This window comes from Anser cygnoides, chromosome 3, assembly GCF_040182565.1.
Source record: "Anser cygnoides isolate HZ-2024a breed goose chromosome 3, Taihu_goose_T2T_genome, whole genome shotgun sequence".
Taxonomy (NCBI): domain Eukaryota; kingdom Metazoa; phylum Chordata; class Aves; order Anseriformes; family Anatidae; genus Anser; species Anser cygnoides.
The window spans coordinates 38,927,850-38,954,870 of NC_089875.1; the positions used below are offsets into that span (position 1 = coordinate 38,927,850).

At 36.4% G+C, this 27,021-nt stretch overlaps 1 protein-coding gene across 4 annotated transcripts in view; it reads left to right on the forward strand.

The window, feature by feature from the left end:
- The window catches only part of AKT3 (AKT serine/threonine kinase 3), a 152,916-nt gene that overhangs the window by 69,553 nt on the left and 56,342 nt on the right, over positions 1-27,021 (forward strand). For all 4 annotated transcript variants that reach the window (XM_066993933.1, XM_066993934.1, XM_013201875.3 and 1 more), the window contains exons 3-5: positions 8,713-8,838; positions 21,807-21,918; positions 23,367-23,511. In XM_066993933.1, the coding sequence (XP_066850034.1) occupies positions 8,713-8,838; positions 21,807-21,918; positions 23,367-23,511 (383 nt within the window). The remainder of the gene's footprint in view (positions 1-8,712; positions 8,839-21,806; positions 21,919-23,366; positions 23,512-27,021) is intronic.

Below are 27,021 nucleotides of genomic sequence, written 5' to 3' on the forward strand. Positions count from 1 at the left end.
ATCACTATATAGGAATATGTTTTTTTTTTTTTCTTTCTCTAAAATCCTTTCTTATTTCTTGTTTGGTGAGTGCTGTTCAATACCAGTTTCCAGGATAATGTGAAAGAAATATGAAAATGGATACAAATGTGAAAAGAAATTAAGCTTGCCCCAAAAGGCTAAAGGAAAGCAGTATCTTATCCAAGTGATCTCTTAGTTTAAAAATACAAAAGGGAACTTGTAAGTCTTATTTATTTTTCTTAAATATTATGTGCAAATTCAGCAATCTGATATCTGTATTGAATTGAAAAGTGGAGAATGAAATAGTGGTTGAGGTGTACTGTGGCTCTGGGTTGCAGATTGTCTTCCAGTTACCAGTGTATATCAGGGATTTTTGGTTAGTTACAGTATGCCTTAAATATTACCTGAATGAATCTAACCACTGTTTAACCCCAAGATGCACCCCCTCCCCCAACTTTTCTTACGTCTTCCGTCTTAGGTCTAATAGGCATCAGGTCCATAGGTCTTTGATAACAATAACTGCTTATGGGAACATTTCATGTCTCCTTTTATCATCATCTTGTCTGAGCAGAAAAAGTCAATTTTGGATTATGTCTTTAACTGAAAATTCAGGTGCGACTGCCTCCTACCCAAGTACTGACTTCTGCATCTGAGTCTAGATGCAGGTCAGTGGCACTGCAGATGGTGAATTGCTTTTCGCCTGTTACCTGGGTTGTTGGTTCTTCTCTACAGAAGTGTTCCATTTGCTGTGTCGTGTCATGGCTGGTATGAAGCCCAAGGTACTCCGAGCAATACCGTGTCATTGTTTATCATGATTTTATGCACCCAAAGAGTTTTCAAGTAAATCCTGAAGCATACAGTGGTAACAAAACTGTTCTTTCAGCTCAAGCAGTTTGAGGAATGTTTCTATGTGTCTCAGGCTGATTGTTTGCAAATGATGTGGGCTAAATGGTAAAATGAAAATGTTGACCTTAATCGTGTGCTTGAGCAAAAAATTCAGATGAATGAGGTTAGTGCTCGTTTTTTGGCACCTGACAAGGTCTTGGGCTAGGAGCATATCTAGTGACAAGCATAAAGTTTAGAGGAGCTATTTTAAAATTATTGTGATGTGCCAGTTGTAAAAGTGAGACGGTTTGCTTTGCAAAAACATGCTAGGAAGTATACCAGCTTTAAGAGGGGAAAGACATAATTTTTGACAACACATTAATCTGTCAAAGAAACTCAACTCAATGATAATGCTATTGTCAAACTTATCATACTCTTTTTGCAAACAATGGAAAGTTTGAGGTTTCTTACGTAAACTAGAGTTGGCTGTTATACAAAAAGTTGTAAGTAGGGAATATTAAGATGATGTTTAATTCAACATAGCTACATGTAAAAATCATTTACATTTTATCATCTTATTTAATAGATATATTTCTACGAAGTACATGTATTTAAATCATTACTGCCGCAGCTATCTTTTTCAGTGTAATTTATAGATAAATATTTGTACACTTGTCCTACTCTTAAAATACTTGCAAAATCTAAAAAAGGTCTTTTGGTCTACTAGTACTTGACCAAAAAAAAAAGGAAAGTCTTATGTTTTCTGTTATACAGTCTACTAATTAATGCTGATAGTTCTGTATAAAAAATTATAAATATTTAAAAGTACTGAGAACTTGAAGTTTTTTTTACCAATAAAAAAAACCCTCTGAGACTTTATTTTTTTTAAATTGCACTTAGTACAAATACATCTCAATACTATTAAAAACTACAAAACTCCTTGTAGAAGCAGCTGAATACTGTAGCATTTTGTGCTTTGATACTGTAAAACCATAAGCAAGAGAGAGATTTAAGAAATGTGAGCAGGGCTTCCAAATGTTTCCAGCATATACACCTTGTGTTTCATTCTTGAATAGCAGACATTTAGAAAATATTGATCTCCTTTGTTGTTCAGGGATGTCAATGCAATCCAGTACCATGTTATTCCAGACGGTATGTGTTAATATCAACTTCTGTTTAATTTATTTATTGTTCTAATTCTTATCCTTTAAGAATGGAGGGGAAGTGAGAGTGATGTTGAAATTGGCAAGTTTTTCTTCCTGTTGGCTCAAAATGGACATGGTAAAGGTCAATTCTCAATTTGTCAGGATGTCAGATAACTTCGTATTTCTGGTACAGATTTCTAAAAGGACAAAATTTTGTGCATATCAAAATTGAGTATGAATTGCTACTGCTTATTTTCCATGAGATGCCAAAACACATCGGTAATTTTTAGATACCCATTTAGAAAACTGCTTGCCATTTGAATAGTGGCATGTCTGTCTTTTACGGAATATTTTCCTCTTGATTTTTATATATTTTAAAGAAACGATTATTAATGCAACAGGAAAGGTTTGAATAAAAAACAGAAGCTGAAGTAAGGTTGCATTTATACAAGACAGGACACTGACTCACTCCAGTAGTTGTAATGAGATGATGGGGGTGCGTGGTGATTTGAGCCCTAGTCAACCTCTCACTTTTGTAGGTTGCATTCAGAACCTGAGAGGAAGCAAACTCAGAAACAGAAGCAGGGAAGAACTTCCCACTGAGAAACTCAGTTCTTCCTGTACCTGTATGTGCAGAGAAGTACACTGAGACCACGGATAATTTCTTAGTGCCTCCACCCTATGTGGTGACTCCATCTCTGCTTGGAACTTGCCTGCCTTACCTGTAGCAGTCCTTAATTTTGATCACAACCTACTGTCGCTTCAGAAAAAATGGTCCTTTTGTTTGCCAGCTCTTCAGTACATCTTGGCTGGCATGAGGGAGAGCGTTGTGTCTGCTTTCTTCTTCTCTTGCTCAGATGAGTAACTTCTAGAGCATGTTCCTAAGCCTGCATTATGCAAAATCATAGCATCTGTATAGCTTCCACAGGTTTCTCACCACACAGCTGTGAAGAGCGGAGCATAAATTGACCAGTCTTTGTAACTTCACTGGGTTGTTGGGATGTCATATAAAAGTTCAAGTGCCCTTAACTGTCCATATCATGGCGTTTTGCTTACGCTGGTATCCAAACCTCATGTTTGGAACCATTCCCCAGTTTGTAGGAAGTTTAATGGAAGCTTAGCTGTGGTATACGCTGATGCCCATGTATAGCATGAAATGCTATATACTATTTCCTAGTTGTGACTGAAAAAATTCATTTGTCTAATGTAAGTACAGATGTGCTCAAAATGTCACTTAGTGAACTGGGAACTGTGGGAAAACAGCATGAATAAATAATCATTGTCTTGTGGTATAAAAGACAGAATCAAAAAACGTTAGTTCCAAATTCTGCTCTTCTTTGAAGTGCTGGAAAATTCTTAGGAGTTAGCATTTTAAAAACTTTTTTTTATTATATGCCAATGCATGTTCGAAAAAAATACAGTTTCACTTAATTTTTTGGTGTGCAGTAAGATTTTTGTCAAACCTTTTGCATGATGGTATAGTTGCACACATTGTATTGAAGAGCATATATTGAATTATGAGGACAGGTATACCTTTTAGCTTTTTAAAACATTTCTTTTTTACAATAGCTTTGAACTGTGTTGCAAATTTGTTGTCATGCAATCACAAGTGAGTAAATATTAAACAGGAGCACTTTACATTTACTAGTGTCTACAGACTTAGTCAAATAGTCTACTGCTGCTTCTAATCGTGCGTTAGGTAACACTGCCCTCAGAGGGCCAAGGTAAGTAAATTCAATCTCAGAACCACTGGCATTACTTCTGATATTTTACTTGACCTGGCATTAATTACAGTTGTTTCTTTTAAAGAAAAACTGCATATGCCAACAGTTATTTTTTTTAAAGTTTATTTACTATAATTTTGTTCTTAGACATTCACTTTTTTTTCCCCAACTGTTTATTAAATGCTAGTACAGGGGAACTACAGTCTGATTTAACACAGAAGTGCCTCTTAAAGGGAAAAAAAAAAGAAAAAAAAAGGAGGGGAGAACCATATTTGTATATTATTTCTGTTAAAGCCATTTTTGTAAATTGATGACACAGACGAGAGGCAGATTTTTGGTGTTCTCTGCTTGGAGGGCTTGGGTTTTTTTTCCCTTCCCTTAAATCTCACTTATGTCTGTGTGGCAGCTGTTGCTTCTTTTAAGGAAGCAAGTTTTTGAACTCAGGTTTCTGTTGCTTATCAGCACTGTATATTAAAGACATTTCCTTCACACCTCTAAAACCATTTACATATTAAAAAATGTAGATGTTTTGCAAAAGTGATCTTTTAAAACTTACAGTTTTTTTTTTTTAATAATGAGATTAATTTGGCTTTACTAAATAAGTTTTCAAGAATTTCTAAGTTTCCATATGCTAGGGATTACAAATGGATGAGGCTAAAAACTGCAACCATTGAATGTGACTTGAAGTGTGTGACTTGAAGTGTGTGTTTGAAGAGACGATTTGAGTCCTGAGGTGAAGTGAAAAAATTGCAAACTTGGAGTGATATACTTAATCTGATGTGGGTTTGTTGAACACTCATATGGTTTCTTAGAAAACGCTTCTTTGTGAAGCTCCTCCACAGTATCAAAACTACAAACATTGCATCACTAGAATAAACATATTTTCTGAAATGTCCTGAAGGCAGGATTCTTGATACTATTTGTCAAAGGCCAAAAAGAAAAATCATTATAGTTGCAGTAGGCGAGTACAGAGCTAGCTGCAAGGGTCATGTTCTGAACAAACCTTCTTTAAGCATTCTTTGTTATTGTTGTTATCCAGTGTATTTATTAGTGCTTTTTGCACGAAGATCAGATTGTATTTTCATGTACCTCAAGAATGCTCTGCTGTATTATTTCCTCTTTGGGGTGTATTCTGCCAGTAGTTATTAAAAAAGCACACCCCAACAACCTAAACCTGATTCTAAATTTGTATTGTGCATATGTATTTATTGTCTGTACATATTTGATATATGCATTTTAGTGCCTCTTCTCTCAAGCAGCTTTAAAAACTTTGACTAGAATTAAAAACATGTATGTATTACTTGGCTTTCTTTGCTGCGGTGGTTGAAATTAGAGACCTCTTCTTACAGTCTAATAAATAGATTCTATGAGTACATGTTTTTCAACTTAGAAGGGTGTAAATTTAAGCAAAATAATAATTTAGCTTACATTAACTCAGCAGGAAGTCGGGTACAAACTGATTAATTCTCTATGGCAGATCCACTGCTTTTTTAAATACCACAGCTACATTTCATTAAATTGTCAGGCTGTCTTGTGTGTTGGTTATCCTGTGTGGACTCCTTTCTCCTGGAATGTCTTTTCACTTGAATTACTGACTTTCCAGATGTAAACTTCCTGTTGTTTGTTTTTTGTTGAGGTACTTGTTAAACGTACACCCCAGACATATTTAAAGTAATTAAATACTGCTTAAACTGTGAAAGATGTTTTTGTTTTATTTGGGCTGGTAAGGTAGAAGTCATGAAAGTGTTTTTTCTTTCCAAATACTCTGTTGTGTTTCAGTGTTGGGTTTCTTATTGTTGTTGTCTTGTGTTTTTTTTTTTTTTTCCTTCTTCTTTTTGTATGGAGGATTTCTCTCTTTCAAAACAGTCCATTAAACATGTCTATTAAGAAGTATGGACTAAAATGTTTTTCTATCATTAAGCAGATCCTATAGAAGGAATGTGGTTATAAGAGAGCACCTAGAGTGCATCTTGAGAGCCATTAAACCACTTCAGCAGTTAAGTGAACTGCTTACTGATAGCACTGTTTACTTTATTGTTCAAAAGTCTTCACCCATTTGTTAATTAAATTACAAAATAAATAAAAGGCAGATGATAAATATTCCTGTATAGGTGTTGAAGAGGGATTGGAATATTGGTCATTTCAAGGAAAAAAGGGGTTATATATTTGTGTATGTGCATGAGTTTGTACAGATGCCCTGAAAAAGGGGTGTTACTGTGATTCATCTTTGGGAACCATTTAGGAGAAACATTCTTCAAAGAAAAATCTCTGTGAAAGAAATATACAGGATCCTTATGAAGCTATAGCTATTGCTTTTAAACTGTGTGTCCTGTGTCTGGCTATAGTTTGCAGGGTGAAGACAGAGGTGTACAGTTATGCTCATGGATAAGCTGGTACTTATTTGTCATTCAATTATTTATATATTCCTGTGATTAGCTTTTGTCCAAAGTGCCTAACTCTCTTCAAAAAAGCTCGGAAGTAGTAGGCTCTTTTAACAGTTTTTCTCTAGGTAGGGTGTCAACTGCAAAACTGACTAGATGATCAAAAATCTGATTAAGAGACTTTGAGTGCCTAGCAGAAGCTAAATGCGATCTTAAATGTTGCCCTAAGAAGAGAAAGGAGTAAGTGATCAGAGAAGTATGCGCTGCATCTCTTAAGAGCATGTGCATGCAAGTAAGCGATGGTTTCTGTTTTTTCTTGAGGTGACTAGTGTTCTTACCTTGTCATCCCTAATTCTTAGAGTCCAGTCTGCTTATCTCCCTGTCCAGTTTCTTCCTCACAGAAAGGAGGACTTTCTTTGAAACCTGAACCTTTGAGCTGGCTTGGGTGTACTGGTGTTCTGTCCTTATTGGATGCTGCCCTTGAACAAGTCTTCTTCTATTAGCCACCTGCCTCCCAGTGAATGCACCTTCCAGAGAAGAATAAGATCTTGATAGGTTTTAAATCAACTAACAGGGGCACTGTCTGTCATAGCAGTCTCCTAGAAGCAAGTAAGATGTAGTGTATGAGAACCTTACAGAAGATTGTCATTATGATCTGCTCAACTTTAAGGAAGTGACCAGGTTGCTAATATTTTTAAAACTCATACTGGATGAACTGATATGTAAGGTTTTGTTTTGGCTTCAATTCTTGAGTCCAGGCAGATTTCAGCAAAAAATGGAACATGTATTTCATGGAACATATTTTAAATGTTCTTAGAGTCATACTTTTCCTTAGGCCTATGATTATCTTGTTTTCAAGTATTCAGCAAACTTAATTCAAGAAACATCTTCACCTTTTTGTGTAATGATACAGTTTTTGCACTTTTGTTGTGTGTTTTGGTGGTTTTTGTTTGTTTGTTTTGTTTGTTTGTTTGTTTTTTGGCTTGCTTTTATTCGAGCAGGGATTTCCCATTCTGAAATCAATTTAGACCAGCAGTATCAGTGTGGATGTTCCCAGCTGAACTAGCACCAAAGATTTAAGATAGAAAGCTTTGGGTCAATACAAATGTAATTAGTGCTGTATATCTGCTCTATTTTTTGGTCAAATTAAGTAACGCTTTGAACTTTTTCAGTTTTCTTTCTACTTACATGAAAATCTCTAGATAACAAAACCAAGCGGGTGCCCTGCTATCCAGAGATATGAATAGCTAAGAGTTTTGCTACTGAGGGCCAGGAAACATAGATTAGCCTCTAATGGAGCAATCTCAGTGTCAGATGGGTGTAAATTTCTGTCTGACCTCTGAATTGTGTAAAAGCTGTGTAGCTACAGTTAGCATGTTGCTGAGGTGCTTAAGCACTACTCAAGGACTGAGTTTAGTGCAGGGACAGTGCAGCCCCTGGATTGTAGTCAGTTCTGAGCATTTTGCAAACTGAAAAATTGAAATAATTTTTAAGTTTCAGCCTTACTGAACTTGAAATTGTGTTTTTTAAGTTAGTATGAGTAGGTCATGATTCTTATTTCACTGTGACATTGCTGTAATCTTAAGAGTTTCAGAGCAGTATTTTAGCATGCAGCTTACAAGTGTGTAATAAGTGGCAACTTCTAAGGACATTTGGAAATTCTGTGTTGGTACGTACACTTTTTTTCTTAAAATGTTCTCTTGTGTAATGATGAAACAGTGGCTTATTTAAAGTCTTACTAGATGCTTGTACGTATATTATTTGCTTTGCAGAGTTGAAAGAAATAAAAGATATGGAAAGTTGGGCTCATCTAAATGCACCTGTATTTACCTGAGTAATCACACATTAAAAATGAAGTTGTTGCTGAGATTTTGATGTGGCATTATAAAATATTGCAATATTAAAGAGATTTTTCACCCTTAAATAGCAAATAAAGGACACTGATTAAGGTACCACCTCTGTGCTGTCCTGTTGTTTACACTGCTGTTTCTGAATGAATACCTCATGGCTTGCAGAACCTTCTGCTCAGACTGGGGTAGGAAGAAAGTGGAGGTGATGGGTTTATTGGTAGGCTTACCTTGTAAAAGGTTACTGGCTTCTGCTTTTTCTTCTTTATATATTCCTTTTGCTTTCAAGTATACTTGTTAAGTATGCTTTGTGTACATTCTTCATTACCCCCAGTCTTCTTGCTGATAGATTATATTTTAAGGAACTTAATGTTTTTTGCCTCAGCAGAGTGAATGCTCTACCTCGTAGTAGTTGAGATTTCATTTTTTTATTAAAAGTTGAGCTGTAGCACTTATTTTCACCTGTATCAAATTTCAGACTGTTTACAGGTGTGAAGATATAGGATTTGGAAGACTATAGTATAATAAAATCTAGGTTTATAGAGTATTACTGTATAGTGCTTGTAGCTCCTTATTACAGAGGCATTATTCCATAGCCCAGGCTTACCATTGCAATTCCATTTTCTCTTCTTTTGGAGGGAGTTAAAGTTTCCTTTGTAAATTGAAAACATCTGAAAAGATTTTGGTATAATTAATGTTAGACACTGATGATATGTTATGTTTTTTTAATATCAAAGGTTTTTTTTTTTTTTTTCTACAGTACTAATGAACATTTTTTTTTCTCCTTTAGGAGAATATATAAAAAATTGGCGGCCAAGATATTTCCTGCTAAAGACAGATGGCTCTTTCATAGGCTATAAGGAGAAGCCCCAGGATGTGGATCTGCCATATCCACTCAACAACTTTTCAGTGGCAAGTATGTATTTCCAGTATTTATTATTCTCTCAGCATATTGACAAAATATCTGTTACATATTGCTTCATGTGGAGGTCAGAATTTGTTGGTAACAGTGCAAGTTTGATGCCACACGTCATGCTAGTTCCTCCCTAATCTCATGTCCAGCTCTACAGGATATTTTTACAGATGGCATTAAAAATTTTACCATGGGTTGGTTTTTGAATATTTTTTTAAATCTAAGTCGTCAATTTTTATCTTTATTTTCTTTTCTGTCTGAGGTGTCTGTAACTAACAGTAACATTTGAGAAATGATTGCTGTAAGAAGAAAATCCTTGGAAAGCTTACCTGTATTCAGATCATTGACCTCGTTTTTTCTTTTTTTGGTAGTATCCCTGAATTCACTTGAAAACTCAAATTAATTAGAAAATTATCTAGACTGTCAAATGGCACAAAATCATGCTAAATTATTTATCTCTTGGATAATCAGGTAATCAGCTCTCCAGCCTGGTTAATCAGTAATTTTGAGCAATCAGACAATTTGCATATATTAGCAAAGCTATGAAGTATGTATCTGTTGGGTAAAGTGAAGACATGGTGATTTCTTCTTTTCCAAGAATGTTTCTAAGAGATCAATTTGTAGGTTTATCTTTTTTTTTTTTTTTTTTTCTGGCAAAGTGAGATTGATAGAAGAATGTTTCTGAACAGAAATGAAAGTATTTGTGGAGCTAAACTAATCAGGCAAAAAAATCTCCCTGAATATAACCGTTGTGTATATCATAGCTAGAAACTTTCAAAAGAACACTAGAAAACTTAGTCAACTTTTTGGAAAATGTTTTTAGCATACTGCAATACAATAAATAGCAGCATTTGATTCTATAGGGGAGTACTGGAGTCACAAGAACATGTGTACTTAGGGAATCTGGATACCCTTCCTCTGCATTGCTGAAGGTGGAACAAATTCTACTGAGACTGAATTTGCCTCTTTTCTTGGTAGAATTGTTCTTGAGATTGATTCAGCTGGTGTATACAAAGTAATTTGCACATTTTGTTGTTAAAGAAATCATCTTGTGTTCCAAGCCCACATCTTGTCCTACAACCAGAAGAGGAAAACCTTGCATATTCTGATTGTGACAGAAGTCTTCGAAATGATATTGAGTATACAAGCTTTTTAATAATATTAGAGGCTCATTTTACCTTGTTGCTATCTAGTAAAAGCAAACAAACAAAAACAATAATGCCTTTATGTTGTTCATATGAGTGGGTAGACCTAGCATTGACTAAGTCATAGGCCATTATTCTTTAGTTATTCTACTGAATGTACTAACCCAGTCATTTGTAGCAGTTAGTAATTTCTTAGATACTTCTTGCTCTATACCCAGCACAAAGAGCACTTGTAGAAGTACTGAAGTTTTTTTTTTTTCTTTTTTTTTTTTTAATGTCCTGCTTTACCATGCTCTTCATTGCATTTCTAGTCTTCCTTTGCTATTTCAACGAGAATGATGATCCAAATAGTAGTGTTGCCAAGTTGATTGACTGGTGTTGATTTTTCTGTCCTGATACCCAGAGGTCAACTTATGTAATGCTGATATTAGAATGCTGCCACTAAACCTTGTTTTGATGGGAATTGGAAGATTTCTTATTGTTTCCCCCTCAAAAAAAATGGAGGGGGGGGGAGGAGCAGTGAGCAGGGAGTCCTTTCTGCATCTTGCAAAATACAGTTTCAGTAAGCAAGATGGGTTTTTCTGTTTTCTGGCAGGAAAAGCAGTAGTTTAATCAGAAATGGCTGCTGATCAGGGCAAGAATAGAGAGATGTTTTCACTCACAAAAATAATCCTATAAAATCTAAGTGAAGTACCTATATGGAGGTCACAATGTGACAAACAAAACATTTTCTAGAATCAGAATTCTTGGATAAGATTCCAGTTTTTAACTTGGTTTTAATTAAATAGATTCTGTTTGATTTTGAATAAGAAGTGCAAAATTACACGACATGGAAAAGCTGAAAATATAAGGCAGTATGATATTACGCTCTGAATTGCAAAAGACTGTAAGTTTTTGTTCACCTATTTTATCTGTCTGAAGATGAGATCAATAGGGCAAACAAACAAAAACAGTAACGCTATGTGAATGAATCGGATCTCATCTGCAGTACTTGGTAAATGTCAAGAACTGGTCTCATGGCCTCCGATCTGTAAGTTCCTGAGCTGTTGCAGTAGGTTTGTGGCCGCAAGCAGTACAACATATTTTTCCTGTAATAGTGAAGTACGTTTTTCATAAATTACTAGCCAGGCAGATGGAGTGTGAGATCACTGTTAATACCATCTTGATTAGGTTGGCAGGGACTTAAAGATATGTCTTTATAGTCCTATCTTCATGTAATCTTTGTAGCTATCTGTAAAGTGAGTGTGGTCTCAGTCTACTTTTTGCTCTCCAAATGATAGACATCTTTGGCTCTAAGTTACAGCTTGTTATTTAAGCAGAAAAGGCCAAGGCTGTGGTATTATTTTCCTTGTACTGTTGGAGTTGAACACTGGAAAGTTTGTACTGCTCTGCTTTGTATGATACTTGTTCTGTACTTTAAAACTATATCCACTCTGTCAAACCAGTTACTTTGATCACATAGATATTTTCCCAACAGTGTGGCCCCCTTCCTCTCTTGCAAAAGACTTTCCCAGATGTAGTATTGTTTTCCCTATAGTTGCTTCCTGATTTTTTCCAAGATAACTGTAAGAAAAGAGCCAGAGCCCAACACTTAGCACTTTTCTCTCCTTGATGCTGTGTAGCCAGTGTATTCCCTCAGGAATCCTGTGAGTAAGAGGAAGGCCTGAGAACAAAACTATTTTATATCCTGCTAACAGTGCTTCCAGGACTGAATATGCCTTTATTCATAGTGCCTTTCTCATCAGGTGTTATTTTGTCATAGGATGGAGTGTTTGGATAGCATTTCTTTTCCTTGGAGTGGCTGGGGAGGAAATAGAGGGGAAGGCATGAGGACACAGCACTTGAACAGGTAGAAGCTCTCTGTAGACAGGGAGAGCCCGAGGCAGCACATGCTCCTCAGCCTGCGGTTGTCTGCTCAAAAGGCAGGGAAACCGTGTGGGCCCGAAATGGCGGTGGGTCCCTGGAGGCAAGATGGAGTCGACTGAGGGGCATGACGGACCGGGGCTGGATGGAGCTGAGCCCTGCGGGTAGGTATGGGACTGGCCCGTCGCTGGCTGTGCCCTGAGGCTCCCGATCAGGGGCTTGGCCTCCCCATGGCAGCTGCTCCCCAGCTCTCCTCGGGCACGGGCAAATGTCAGCAGGAGCACCCTGCGCCACATCCACTGAGTTGCCACGGGGTTGTGGTGGGGAGAACAAAGTCCAAAGTCTTGTAACACCGGGTGGTGTGTAGGAATCACTCTGTGAAGCCAGCTTATTTTGCACCAAACAGAGCCTCTTTTTTTTTTTTTTTTTTTTTTTTTTTTAACACCTGAGTTCAGAGAGAGCTGTGCTTTTGAGGTATGCTTTCAGTTCTTAATGCTCATCCCCTGACACTTAGACTCACTAAGAATTGTGCCATGGTATTTAGCCATACACTGGAAGATAAATGAGGTGGGAAATTCAGTGTGGAAACTTAATGCTGATTGATGCTGTTTTTTGGGAGGTAACCTCAGAAGTATAAGCTTACTTGAACTGACTAGTTCAAAATCAGCTTAGCTCATTTCAGGTATAGACAAGCAGTTGCAAGTAATGAAGTTATTGTAGTTTGAAGAGACACTGCTGATTGACTGAGTCATGGTAACTGAGTGGGTGTGCATTCCTAGCCCACCTCAACTGCAAAATAAAATATGTTAATTTAAATTGCTTTTGCTTAGGCATTTATGCAGTCAGAACCAGTTTAAAAATAATTTTGATTTGATTGCTGAAGCTTCTCTGTATAGGCAAGGGCCTAAAAAAATGCCCTGTCTTTTAAAACTCCATTATTTTTTGAACAAAACTACTACTCCAGCTGCATAGCATGACAGGATTTATACCCTCAGTAGTCCCCAAAAAGAACAGCATGGTCGCACAATACTGTTTTTAAGTGGTCCAGTCCTGCTGAAGCAGAATCAATACTGCTTTGTGTAAACCACCTTGGTCTTTGATGGTCATCGTTATTAGGGAGAGCAGAGTGAGGAAGAAGAGGCGGTTGTTTCCAATCCTACTTAAGGAGCTTTTGTGGCCTTACTGTTATAAATAAATAAATAAATAAATAAAACAAAACCACTTCTCACACATGCAATGAATATGTAAGTAATCACATAGTACATTTGGAATGAGGTATCTCTAAGAATTGGCCCTTTGCCTTCATTTTGATCTTCTTGCGGAGAATAATTGGAAGGAGATGTGTCCCGTTGAAGTAGCCTTTGAGCTTTGGCCAAAAGTGATGTCACCTGGAATTTCTATGGTATCTTGAAAGATTTTGCTTTCTAAGCACTCTGTGGTACAGCTACCCTTCTTGCCTTTGAAAAGAAATAGTGAAGGTGAAATAAATTCTAGTTATTGTGAGAAGGTATCCATTTATAACATGTTTTTCTTATTTTTTTTTCTTCTGAGGAAATGATTATTGATGAACACTGGCTACTCTAAATGGAGAATCTGTACTATTTTTCACTAGTCTTAACCTTTTCAATGGGCCAGAGACAAGGTTTATTATTTTGGGGATTAAAAAATCTTCAAAACATGAGGATTGAAATGTTTTAGGGGAATGGTGTTAGGAAATGAACAGGAAAAAAAAAAACATAAAACATGCTTTAGGTGAGATCAACTTATGCATGCAAATACTTTGCCATTAGACATGACTTTCTGTACCAGCAACTCCACAGTTAACTTTTCAATGAGATTTAATTTTGAAGTCCCAGGTGTTTTTAGTTGTCGCAACATTGGGTGACATGAGCCCACAGATACACATGTAACTAGTTACTTATAATTACAGTACAAATTTAATTCCAAAGTAATAATGGTACAATTGAATAAATAATGTTCATTCAACACTGAAAATATTTATGGGGAGAAAAAGGCAATGTATATGTAGTTTACTGCATATGCAAATGTGTCTATGGAAATTCAAATTCAAATCTACTGTGTATAACCAATATTACTGTGTTAGATGGGCCTCTGCTCATCTTTCTGGAAAACTGGACCAGTAATTTTCTTTGGGAGGCTTTCCTATTACCTTATGAATGGTTTCTAGGTGGCATAGTTGGTATTCTGTCATTTGACTTAGAAGCTTGGATTTAGTTGCTGGCATGGGTAGTGAATGAAAATGGGTTCCTTGATTTTATCCTTCCATTTTAATGGACGGTGCGTTCTCAGACAGTAGTTTACTGTTATGTAGTCCCCAATTATCTTTAAATAGGGCCTGGTATAAGCATGGCATGTCAAAGTTGAAGTGTATTGGCAAGTCTGAGAGTTTTTATCCTGTTGTGATACACCCAGTTGCATAAATGAAATTGAGGTGTTTGTATGAAAGACAGAGGGATGTATAATGTTATTACTTCCTGTGATAACAAGCAAAACCCCGGGTAAAGCTCAACAATAAGATATAGAAATCTCTCATTTTCATTCTCTCTCTTTGCATGAAAGGGTGACTAGCAAGCTAGTTGTCATGATAGAAGGGTGTGGATGCTACTTCAGTGCTTTTTGGAGTGGTGGAAATAAACTTCTCCAGTATGATGAAGTGCATCAAAGGCGATCTTTTTCAGCTTCAGGAAATACATATATATATATATATATAAAATATTATTTGTGTGTGTGTTTGTTATGCAGTCATATATGTTGTTGTAGCATCGAAGCACATACAAGTCCTAGTCATGAGCCAAGCACCACAGAAGTGGGATTTCTACCCATACAGAACAAAAAGTCAGTTCCTGCTCCAAAATACTAAAATTCCAAATATAAAACAAGGGACAGCAGATGGATGCAAACAGATGGGGGGAGTATGAGAAAACAATGAGACAGTATTAGCCTGTAGTACAGGCAGTGGTCTCAGCACATCAACAACTAATCCATTGTCAAGGTTAGATTTTTTTTGTCTCTTTTCTGTTCTCCCTCCCTCCTTCCTCTTTTTAAGACATCATGGTGAAGGAGAGTTTTAAGGAGGATTTAAAGGAGAACAGTACAGCAAACAGAGAGAAATTAGGAATGCTTTTGAGGAATGGTGTTGAAACTGGAACAGTGGGAGGAGGATGGATGGCAGGAACGGTCGTTTGGATACTGAATAAAGAGTGATAAAGAGGATGAGATTAAGCTGTAGGGATAGTCCATGTTGAAAAGTTACCACTGTCTGATGTGCTAGAGCTGTGTAGGAAATGAGGAATGTGAAGAGAAGAATGATGTGATCAAAGGGACAATGGAGAAAAATCATCTGTGGATTTTTTTATTTTTATTTTTTTATAATCAGTTTGGGTATGACATTTTTAGGGGAAAACTGCATTTGTTGAGACCAAGGAAAGGATATTATGTCGTTCACATATATCTCTGTGTGACCAAACTTATCTTTATGGGTAATATAGCACATAAACAAGATGTAGTGAGAAAAGAGGAGACCAAGGACAGAGCCTTATGGAAAGCATCAGAGAAGCGTTACCCTAGGGAGTAGATAAACAGCTGAGAGAGTCAGGAGAGGAACAAGCTAAGGGAAAGTGTGTGTATACACATATATTTGTGTGTATATATATATATAAAATCAGGGCTTTTCATACGTATATGAGCAAAAACATGTTTATCTGTGTCAATGTTATGAAAACAGTACATTAGTTCAGCTACTTGTCTAACATAAAAGGTCATTAGAGAAAACTGAGTATTCTGAGCACAAAGAGAGTAGCAATAATGAAAAAGTAATTGTAAGCAATGTGTTTCTACATGAGAAAGAAAGCATTGGAGTAGCAACTGAATAGGCAAATGTTGGGACAGTGAGGTGTATGTCTTCTGAAGGAAAGACCCAGAGAAGAATAAGAAATTAAGGATTCAATTATAATCCAAATATATAGATATCTGTTTATAGCTATCAGTCTATATATGGAAAAAATGCATTTATTCTACACAATGAAATCAGTGGTCCAGTACTATTTCTTTTATATCATATGATAATTATAGGAAGTTCTCTTTTGTGCTAAAACTCAGTCTGCATTAGAAATATTTTCTCAAATATGCAACCTTCTGTTCATTTTTTAGTGCATTTTTTTATGGCTGCTTTTATGTTTAACATTCTTGTCTAGCCATATCAACAAATTCTGCTGAAGTTGAAAACTTCCATATATGAAATAATAATATGGTATTAGAGTTGTTTCTGTTTTTGTTTGTTTGTTTATTGTTTTTTATGCTGTGGGAGTGCATTTAGGAAAAGAACACTGGTGATTATATGGTTAAAGTTATAGAATTCAAACTTTAAACTTTTTAATAAAATCTGAACAGATGATCTGTGCTTTTTTTTTTGGAACTGGCAGGTTTCAGGCCCTCTAATTGGCTTCCCAGCTTTGCAGAGTAATTACAGCTTCAAGCAAACTTTGTCATCTGTGGTTCAGAATGGTGTAAAGTAAACAGAACGTTTTGAAATACAGTTTGTAGTTAGAGTTGCTCAGGAGAGTTTAACTAGCATAACTATTTAATTTAGATAGTAGCATTTATTTGAAAAAGTGTAACATTTTAGAGTTGTCACACTGTTTGTGGGTATGGAGATGAAAGTTAACCTCTGGTATGTACCTTACTTTTTTTTTTTAATTTATTAAGGGAAAAAAAAAAAAGCTCGATAATTGAGAAATATCCACTGCATTTTTTCATACTGGTTCTATTTCATTTTTCCATTTTTTAGATAGATCTGAAAATGGTCAAGCAAGTACCACAGACTTGCTGGAACTGAATTGTCAGTTTCTGTTACGGATTTTGTATTTTGCTGCTTTGAACAAGTGTTCTCCCTCAAGGTTTTTTATCTCCTCTAATATTAAAGGGGAAAATTTTCATGACCGATGTTTAATCCTAGCAAGACAGAACGCTTTAGGATTAAAATGTGTAATTCCAAGTTGTAGATGGCTAGCATACAAGAACACAAAGTTGAGTCTGTCTGTTTACTGGCTTACTCATCTTTTTGAATGATAATTTAGAGTTCCAACTGTTTTGAGTTGAGATTCAGCCCTTTAATTACATATGTTTATGTATAGTAGCAAACTTGAAGACATTATGGTAGAGTGTTCTCTCCTCTTGGTAATGACCCAACTATCACTCGAGCTTTCGAGCCAGCTTTCAGTAGCCAGTTTCACTCATTCTTCTGTGCTTTTGTAGTTTCCAAACTATTCTCTCTGTCTAAAACTATTACAGTTTTTCCAGTAATTAGTAGAAAAATATTTTGGTAATTAGCAGTAACTGTGTATTAGAGTACTTATTCATCTTAATAGATTTTTTTTTTCTAGCTGTAGGTGCAAGACATCCACAAAAGTTTTTCTTCATGTTGCAGTCATGATAGGAATGTTGTTTATCCCATACGTTTGTATACAGCAGCATGTGAAGCATGTGGGTGACTAAATATCAGCAGACTTCAGTTACTTTTATGTACTTCAGAAGGATGGGTAGCACACAACTTTAAGAAATACGTTGTTCTTCCACTTCTTTCTGAAATTCTTTGTGTCAGAGAGTAAGGACATGAACGTATTCAATTTTAACCATATACAAGGAAATTACATCTTCAGCCAATTTTAATAGAATATATATATTAAAAAAAAAAAACAAAAAAAACCCAAAAAAACCCACAACACTTGGGTAAGGTTTCCTGGATTTTATTTTTCAATAGCTTTCAATTGTAATGAAATGGTTTTTTGTTTGTTTGTATATTTTCAGTGCCTTTTTCAATTGCCACAGCATTTTTTTTTTTATTATATTTAATTGATTATGTCTATCATTTATAATTAAAACCTGAGAGAGTTAAGTACTCTTTGCTAGTTACAGAGCTCAGTATATGCATCTATAGCTAAAATGTGTATAGCTAAAAAGTGTTTTGTTCTTGTTAATAAAGCATATCACTTTGAGGACTGTCTGAAAAAATAATATGTAGTACCAATAATACATGTATATATTAGATACAGATTTACATGCGTATACGTACAAGTATATATCAATAATATATTCATTATATATAGTATACTTTGTAAGTAGGTAAAGACCATATTACATATAGCATTTGGACATAGGCAAGTTTAATTCCACTTGTCCCTATTTTTGAGTGTTTGAGTTGGCAAACTTAAATTAATGCTATTTTAATTTATGCATTTTTGTATGTATTTGCAATCAGCAAATGAATGGTGAAATTCAAAATCTTTGGCTCGATTCGAAGCACCGAGGAGGATGTGCTTTAATTGTACAGAATTTTCTGCAAGTTTGACTCTGTATCTTTTTGCCTTCAGATTGCACTAACATAGTCATCTCTCTTTTCTGTACCTGGCAGCTTCTTTTACCTTCCTTCCTACCTCCTAAACTAGCTCATTTGTATTATCACTTTATGGTCTCTTGGCTAACTCCCACTTGTAGTTCCCTCTTGCAGTCTCCCCATTTTAGCTGCAATTTAATGCTGCTCTTCCGAGTGAGCCTTATTTTATCCCCCTAGTTTTTCTTTCCCACACAGGTTCCAGTCTTTTTCCTGTCCATTTACATTCTTCTGCCTTTGTTCCTTGTTTTTTTTTTTTCTTTTGTTCCTGACATCTCTTCTTTCACTTGCTGTATGATATCATTCCATATTGGATTTTGCCTCAACCAGGTTGCTTCTTTATCATACTGTCTGAGGATAGCAAGAGTCGTTATGAACATAATGCTTTCCATTTAGCAGGTGTAGAGGTAGGAGATAGCTGTAGCCTCTGGATTATATTCAATGCATAGATTTGTAAGAATTTTGTACTTTAGTAAGTTTTTTTTTTAAACCAATCACCCTCCCCTCAATTTCCCCTGCACTCCTCTCTCTCCTGCAGGTAGTATGGCCAGATGTGTCATATTTTCATGGGAATACTGGAATGATATCAATGGTCTTGGTTTGCCAAATTTTAAGTCTCATCTCCAAAAAGTAGTGTTTTCCAGCAGTGTGCAGCTTTAGGCAGACACCCAGCAAAGAAAGTTTCAACCTACGTGATTGAAGTGTGATAGGATTAAAGATGAGAGGATGGTTTTGGTAGGGGTAAGATCAGGTGATCTTAGAACAAGCAATGCTTGCAGTCTCGTCTGTTATAAAATTAGCCCCATGCGTTCTTCAAAGCTACAACTGAGGAAGTTAACAAACAAATAGCCTGTTACCCCTATGTTAACTATCCTTGTGATTGTAACTTGGACTTCAGCTGTATGCCTGAAGAAAGGGATTTCTTTGCTCTCATAATACTTGCACTCAGCTACAAGCCTAACTATATATCCTAAGCAGCACTTCATCATGTTCCCTAAGTTCCCTTCATCTGCTTCTGTTCTCCATGTTTCTCTTCCAGCTTTTGTGTTAAGTTCCCTCTTCCTGTATCCATCCTCCTGTAGCACTTTCCTCTAAATGCTGAGGATAGCCATCAGCCCAACCAAGACCTAGCAGAGTGTATAAAAGCAGTGAGATTGGATTACTGTTTCTCTTTTGAGTCTACATAGTATATGCAGGTTTGCTAAATGTAGTGTCATCTCCTTGAACAGCGACCAGTCTGCCTTACGTAAGTTATAGATGTATGGAGAATACATAGGTTTATGCATCAAGGAATACACACCTGCATAGTACAGTGTTTACTTTTTTCTTCTTCTGTTTCTTCTACATGTGTCCATCAAGCTTCTGAGGCATTCTGCTGATCTGCAGAAAAAAAAAAATCCTATCGACAGACCTGTCCACTTCTGCCCTTGACCAATTTTTCAAAAACACCATGTCAGCCTGCACAACAGTTCTTAAATCTGGGCTTCCTCACAGAGAACCCCTGAACATCAATACTTTAATGCCTGTATTAAGGATTAAGTACAAATGTACTGTATGCCAGTACAAGTAAGTCTGATGATATTTGCTGTAGCTTTATAACAGAGACAGAGGCCATTCTCAGATAATGGGTCCCAAAACATGTAGGTCTTCAGGCATACAAATTAATGCCTTGGACAAAGGCATTAAGCTTGTTATAAACTAGTAAAATGAAAGAGAATTGCTTTAATGTATTTTCAGTATGGAGCTGCACTTCAGAAGGTCAGCTATGAGTATGCAGCTTGTACAATTAACACTAGCAACAGGAATAAGAGAGAAAGGAAAAGCAGGCTAGAGGGTACTGAAATGTGTTGAGTGTTTAGAAATTTGCTTGGTCTGATGCGGTTCCTTGGAGAATATTTAAAATGCTTTCCTGTAAAATTGTGGATGACAGCTGAGGTGTCAGGACACTGAATTTGTGTGTGGGGAAAAAGTCAGCCAATGTAATATATACTTCAATGAAAGAATAGCCCGCCTTGCAAAGTGGTACATGTCATATAACATGACTTTTGTGAAATGCCAGCGTTAACTTGAACAAATAAAATGTAATTCACCAAGAGTAAGTGCAAGGTTTTATGCAGGATTTTTATATTATGCAAGGTTTTTAAAGAATTCAACTCCATCGGTGAAAGGTGCAGGCCAGCTGGTAGGTGGTAGCTCTAAAACAAAATTTACAGTGGATTGTAAACAGGAATTCTGTTGCCATATTCATTGTTGATCAATTTGTGTACTTGATCAATGACTTGCGATCACACATTTGATCTGGATCAGGTTTGAACAAATGATAGCATTCTTGTTGAATTACCGGAACATGAGATGTGATGTTCATGTCAGTTTTGTGGTGGCTGCAAAAAAACAAGTCATACTTTTGACAGAGTAACCTTGTCCTCACAAAACAAACAAACAAAAAAAAACAACAAAAGTTTAAATATATTTGCATGAATAAAGAGTTCTAGTAAGTCAGTGTTTTGCATCACGCAAGTGTAACGTTTTTAGTATAGTATGCTGTATTATAAAATCTAGCATACAGTCTCATTGAACCATTGCCTGAATCAACAGTGTTGTGCTCTTGTGACAGAGGAATGGTGGATAGTCTACTGTATGTCTAGATTTGAGTGACAAGAAAGATCTTGGATCTGAATGCACAACCTGTGAGGGTAGACTCGTTGAACTGATGTAGGCCTGAGAAGACTGAAGAGAGATAAAATAGTCTTCAGATGTCTAAAAGGGGTAGCTGCTAAAATAAATAAACTGCTCATTAGGGCAAGAAACAATATGCTTAAATTATTGGAGCAGTTGCATGACATGCTAGGAAAAGTCTTCTAGCTATAAAAATAATTAATTTCCTTATAGCTGGATGAAATATTTGCTTACAGAGGTTTTGAAATTACTACTTTGGGGAATTGTAGAAAGAGTTTAGAGAAGCAGGAGAAGTAGCCTAGGTGGACCTGATTCTGCCTAGGGGCACTAAGAAAAACTAGATGACTTCCTGGAGCAGCCCCACTGGGTGTGTGTTGGGGGTAATCCTGTTTAATGATCAGACTGGTTTCAGCATCTGAATTTTCCCAGATGTTTTATGATAAATCTAATCCTGAGTTGATGGTAGCCTGAGTTATTGCAGCATGATTACCGTTGAAGGAAAAACGTCATATTCCTCCTGCCAGGTACAGATGGAAAAATGTGCCTTTGGCTACTGCTGTTACCTTGGCATACTGGAGCAATCTGGGATCTAATACTCTTCTTACCCTCAGAACAGACCTAGTTTGCAAATGGAGATCACTCTCTTTATATGGGGAGCAGAACAAGTTCCATCAATTCCTCTGAGTGATTTCTTCACCTTATGATCATTGCCTTCTACCTTTTGTTCAAGCCCATGGTTATACTGGCATTCTGTATTACCACTATGTGCTGGATAGGTATACGTAACCTATAAGTATTTTATCAAAGTAATTGTATGTGCTCTTCTTCACCCATTGACTGGTAATGTATAAAGGAGGAAATGTCATGTATTTCTCTAGAATGTCAGCTAATGAAAACAGAGCGACCAAAGCCAAACACATTCATTATCAGATGTCTTCAGTGGACCACTGTCATAGAGAGGACGTTCCATGTAGACACTCCGGAGGAACGGTGAGAGTTTTATTTTTGTTCTGCTTTCTGTGCTCGTTATGTACAAGTCTCAGCTGGGATTGCTCAGTAATCAGAATGGGGAATTGTGACATTCTGGGCACTTCTGAACAGTTATTTGAAGATTTTATGTCAGCTTCTGTAAAGTATGATCCAAGCTCATAGCTAGTGTAAAAACTGCCTGCAACTAGGTGGGATGAGTATGTTCAAATAAGCCAAAACTATGTCATGATATGTCTCTGAAGTGTGAAATTTTGAACAATAGATGCCTGCTTTGAAGTATTTTCCAGCCTTGCTGTCTTAGATTTTGCTTTTACTCCTCCTAATGTGCTCCTTTTTTTGGCACAGAAAGCAGTATGTTTGTTATAATTTATGTTGCTTATTAGCTTTTATTCTTTCAGTAACACAAACACACTCTTAAGAATTAACTTTTTTAAGACACCAGAAGCCTATAGAAGATAGGACGATGTGCCTTGCTGAAATATTCTTTACTGTATCTCTGGTTAGACCCACTGTGTCTTCCCATTGTCCTGTTGAGACCAATACTATGATTTGGCTCCATTCTTACTGTTTATATCAATAAGTAAACAATGATTTTGCTTTTTGCACTGTTTCCTCTTTTATTAGTATATTCACTTAGAGCTTTTCAATTCTACCATGATACTGTTTTTCCACCATATCTTCCTTCTGTGTATGCAGCACTGTACCTCCTGCTGCATTCCGTAACACCACCAGACTCCTCCTGCATCCCTTGGCTGAGCAAAAAGCAGCAGATACTGCACTTGGTGTGGGGCTGTGGTGTGCGGATTGGCCTGCTGCTAGGTCTGTGCTGGCCAGCCAGCATGCCAAGTAGCCAGGGGCTCAGCTGCCCCTGCTTTTCCGTCAGTGGAAACCCTCATCTGGGCCTGCGCCTTCCATGCAGCTGCTGGTTTTCATGATGCTTGTTGGTATTTAATTATCTTTGAGGACCTCGGATTCTCAGGGGCATGTGAAATTGGCCAATAAGTTCAGTTTTAAGAGGAGACAGACAAAGAGTTGAACACACGGTGTAGATTAATAAAACTTAGTTATTTTCTCATGGTGAGGGGGAACACCAAAACCACTCTTAAAGTAGCAGATTATTATCATACAGTATCAGATAGGATATGACATACTATGCCCTGATCTGTATTATACCTGTAGCAAGAGTTTTCAAGCTTTCAGTATTAAAGTATTGGCAAAATTAGATGCTGTTAATTCTTGAAATAAACTGTGCAGTGATTCTTTTTTATGCTGATTAATTTCACCTTTTCTATTATGCAGAAATTGAAACAAATAATTTATATGAGTCTTCTGTTGTGTAACATGAAAATTGCACAATGAAGCAATGTTGCATGAGAAAAACATTATATACAATTTATTTGGATCAATTTTATAAGTTTCTAATATGGTTGTTGGCCTGTTCATGATAGGGAAGAATGGACAGAAGCAATCCAGGCTGTAGCAGACAGACTTCAGAGGCAAGAAGAGGAGAGGATGAACTGTAGCCCAACTTCACAGATAGACAATATAGGAGAAGAGGAGATGGACGCTTCAACAACCCATCATAAAAGAAAGGTAATAACCTTCAAAAATATCTAATAAGACTAATATGTAAGTAACTTCTGCAGAATGGTCTACTTGGTATAACAATATACAAGCAATAGTATCTCTACATAAATTTCAGCATATTACAAGCATAAAAGTAAATACTTGTTTTAATTCAATGAAGCTGTACTGCTCTAGTTTTATTTATTTGTTATGCTGTCTGGTACAACAATTTTCAGACACAAAGTTCAACCATTCAGGCAGATGTTAGCATTCTGCTTGTTGTTTGAATATTATTTTTGTCTTTCCCTTTTCATTTGTTTACTTTTTTAGAAATACAGAAATACAATATTTTCTTTAGACAAGTAGATTTGCCCCTTTCTCATGCAAATAATACCCAGTACAAATTAGATGATTTGCATGAGAAAAGCTAGCAGGATTTGGCTTTTAATGACCTTGTTTTTGCTGTCTGGGAAAATAACTCTGCTTTTATTTTCAGTGACATACAAGAAAATAATATTTTACTTTTTGCTATCCTCCGCAGCTTCTGCTGTAAGTAGGAATATACACATAGCTGGCTACAACATACTTGTAGGTGTACCTCCAGAGTTAACAGGATAAACACACAACTAAATGTATGTTTAAAAGATAGTGTTACACAAAATTTGTTATTATTTTGTGTTTCCATTTTGTCTTGTGTTTTTGGAAGTACAGACTGCTCTTGAAGAATAATGAGGGATTCAAATGGATGTTTCTCGTTTACTACATGGGATTGACATGGCTCAAGAAATGCATTGAAATCGCAGGAGAAATAATAACCTGTTTCTATAGGACTGGCTTCATTCTTTCTAGCTAGAAAATGAAAGCTGTAGAAAATTAAGTCTGCAGACAGTGCATAATAGTCTTACAGCTAGTGTAACTGAATGTCTTTGAATGACAAACAGTGAAAAGGAATATTGAACATATGCCTTTACTCATAGAGCATGTTTTAATCTTTGCACTATACGAAGCAAGAATTATAGAAAAATCAGTGGCTGACAAGTAAACTATATCCTTACGAATATAACAAAGGTGTGACAGGAAATCTTAGTTCTATCATGTCCTAACTTTTGATAACTTGAGTTTGCAATACAAGCATAGTACTTTTATGTAGTTTCATTGTATGTAATCTTCTAGGCTTTCTTTACTAAACAAAAATGTAAAAGCTAATTATGTACAGGTGTAACAATACTCTCATCATACATTATCAGGTTGGAGAGGTTGGCATTGACCTTTTAGCCTTGCAGCACAGAGGTTTAGTGATTGTGTTCCAGGGTGAAATACGATAAGTGACAGCAAGACAGAGGCTGTGTTCAAGATGTGTCAGTCTTCCTAAGAGGCTGTGTGATTATGTGGAAGGGATTTGGGTTTGCTCTATTAAAGATCTGACCACTATTCCAAGCTTGTGTATCCCCTTAGTGGAATACAAAAACACTGCATAAAAACAAGCGTTTTCAAGGTGTCAAAATAAATGCTGTCTAATATAAGTTGTTTATCTGAAACGTATGCTTTCCTTGTTCACAGTTCAGTGCATTTTCCAGTACAACAAAAGGGTTTGTGAGAATAGGAGTAGGAGGAAGATAGTTTTGTTTCTGTCTTGCAGCTTATGCTCTAAGAAATGCTGAAGAAAGATACTGGGACAGTACATGTGCAGTGCTACAGAATATTTAATGGATTTGGCAACAAGCCAAAAGCAAACTCTACAAATCAAACCTGAAATGGAAAATGATGATATTCAATACCTAATAATAGATCAGAATGGAGTCTGCATAGCCAGTGAAGAGCACACTGATAACACCAAGGAATTTCATTTGCTAAAACTCAAAATCATAGATTTCTGACTGTTGGGAGACTTTAGCAAAAGGTGCTCAGAAGTTTTTGGAATAAAAAGTACTGAGAGACCATAATAAAGGGAGTTGTTACTCCATGTTAATAGAAATTATGAAAAACATTTCTTTGTGGAACTGTTTCTGAAAAGCTTCTGTTCAAGCATTTGTAGTTGTCAACATAATCTGAACCATTTCAGTTATAACTCCTAAATGCATTTTTATTGCCTTTTCTTGTACTGGATTTCTTGTAATTTCAGGGATTGTTTGCTCATTGTGTCCTATAAGCTTGTTTTGTCACCTGATATTACATCTACGCCCAGCGAATTTTGCTTGTGCGTGTACCAGATGGTATACATATGAGTAGAAGAGCATAATCAGATTAAGAAACAAGACAGAGAGGAGTGGGCCTGTTCTTCTCTCTAAAAAAGTAGCAAAAGGTTTCCAAAGAAAACAGTCTTTAGGATATGGAACATGATTGGAACAGACATGACAGCAACATCCCTGGCCAGATGAGCTGGAAGAAATAGAGACACTTTTACACTTTTCAGTTTTGATAATGGTGTCAATATGCCACTTAAGTTCTACAGTAATAGCATCACTAAAATTTCAAATACTAGAAGTTGTTAGCAAACTGCTGCTTTTATTCATTGCTGGGCTATTCTTTGTAAGTAGAGTTTCTTCCTGATGATGTCGGATGAAAACTCCTAGTGGTATATTGTTTGTGCATAACAGGAATTTTTAAAAAGTAGTTCCTTGGTAGGAATTTCAATACCTCTATTAAACTGTATTCTTTTGAACAGATCCATAGCAGGAATAAATAGGCTTTAGAGAAGGCTGACCATTTTATGGTTCTTTGGTTAGTTTCCTGTAGCTTCACTGGTTTTTATTTGTATGCAAATTTGTTTTTCAGGGTGCAGTGTGAGTAAAGAATGGATTTTTCAGATAAACCAAAAGTAATGTAATGAGGAAAAAAAGAAATCACTCCTCAGAGTTCAGCAGGAATAAAGAAGTGAGAAAATTATCAAGGAAACAGCAATCAATCTTATGGAAGCCTCCAAACTTGCTTACCAACATCCCTCAGGTTTAGGAAGTATTTCAAATTTTCCACCAGTTTTCAGTACACCCTTAGCTATGGCATCTGTGTTTTTATCTCCCAAGGTCTTGTGTTCTTTGGCAGACTTTTTGAGTTACCCTGCACTACGTATCATCTCTAAGCCTTCTGCTAAGATTCTAAAGAATAAGAGCATCAGGAGACTTTATTCTTAGAACTAGCACTACTGCCATAACCTTCTGTTAAGCCACGGCTTAAAATCTTGCAAAACTATTACTTTCCTCTTTCAAATCTACATATTTTAAAAATTTGTTTGCTCTGAGCTTGCAACTAGATTCATGACTGCTTTGGTGAACATTATGTAAGCAAATTTTGGACGAATGAGTCTTTCAATTTGACTGGCTTGCTGCCCTTAGCATCAAGCCCATGTCTGTGATCAGTTGAGCCAAGATCCTCCCTCCGCATGTGGGCAAAGGGCTGCTTTGATGAGCTGGCTTTGTTCAGGCTCTGATGGTCTCTCTCTAAATCCAGCCTCTCAAGGAAGATCAGAAGTATGGGAAAAAGTTGCCTTTTATGCTGTTTATGGTCCCATAGATTTTTAACTATTAGAAGTGATGACCT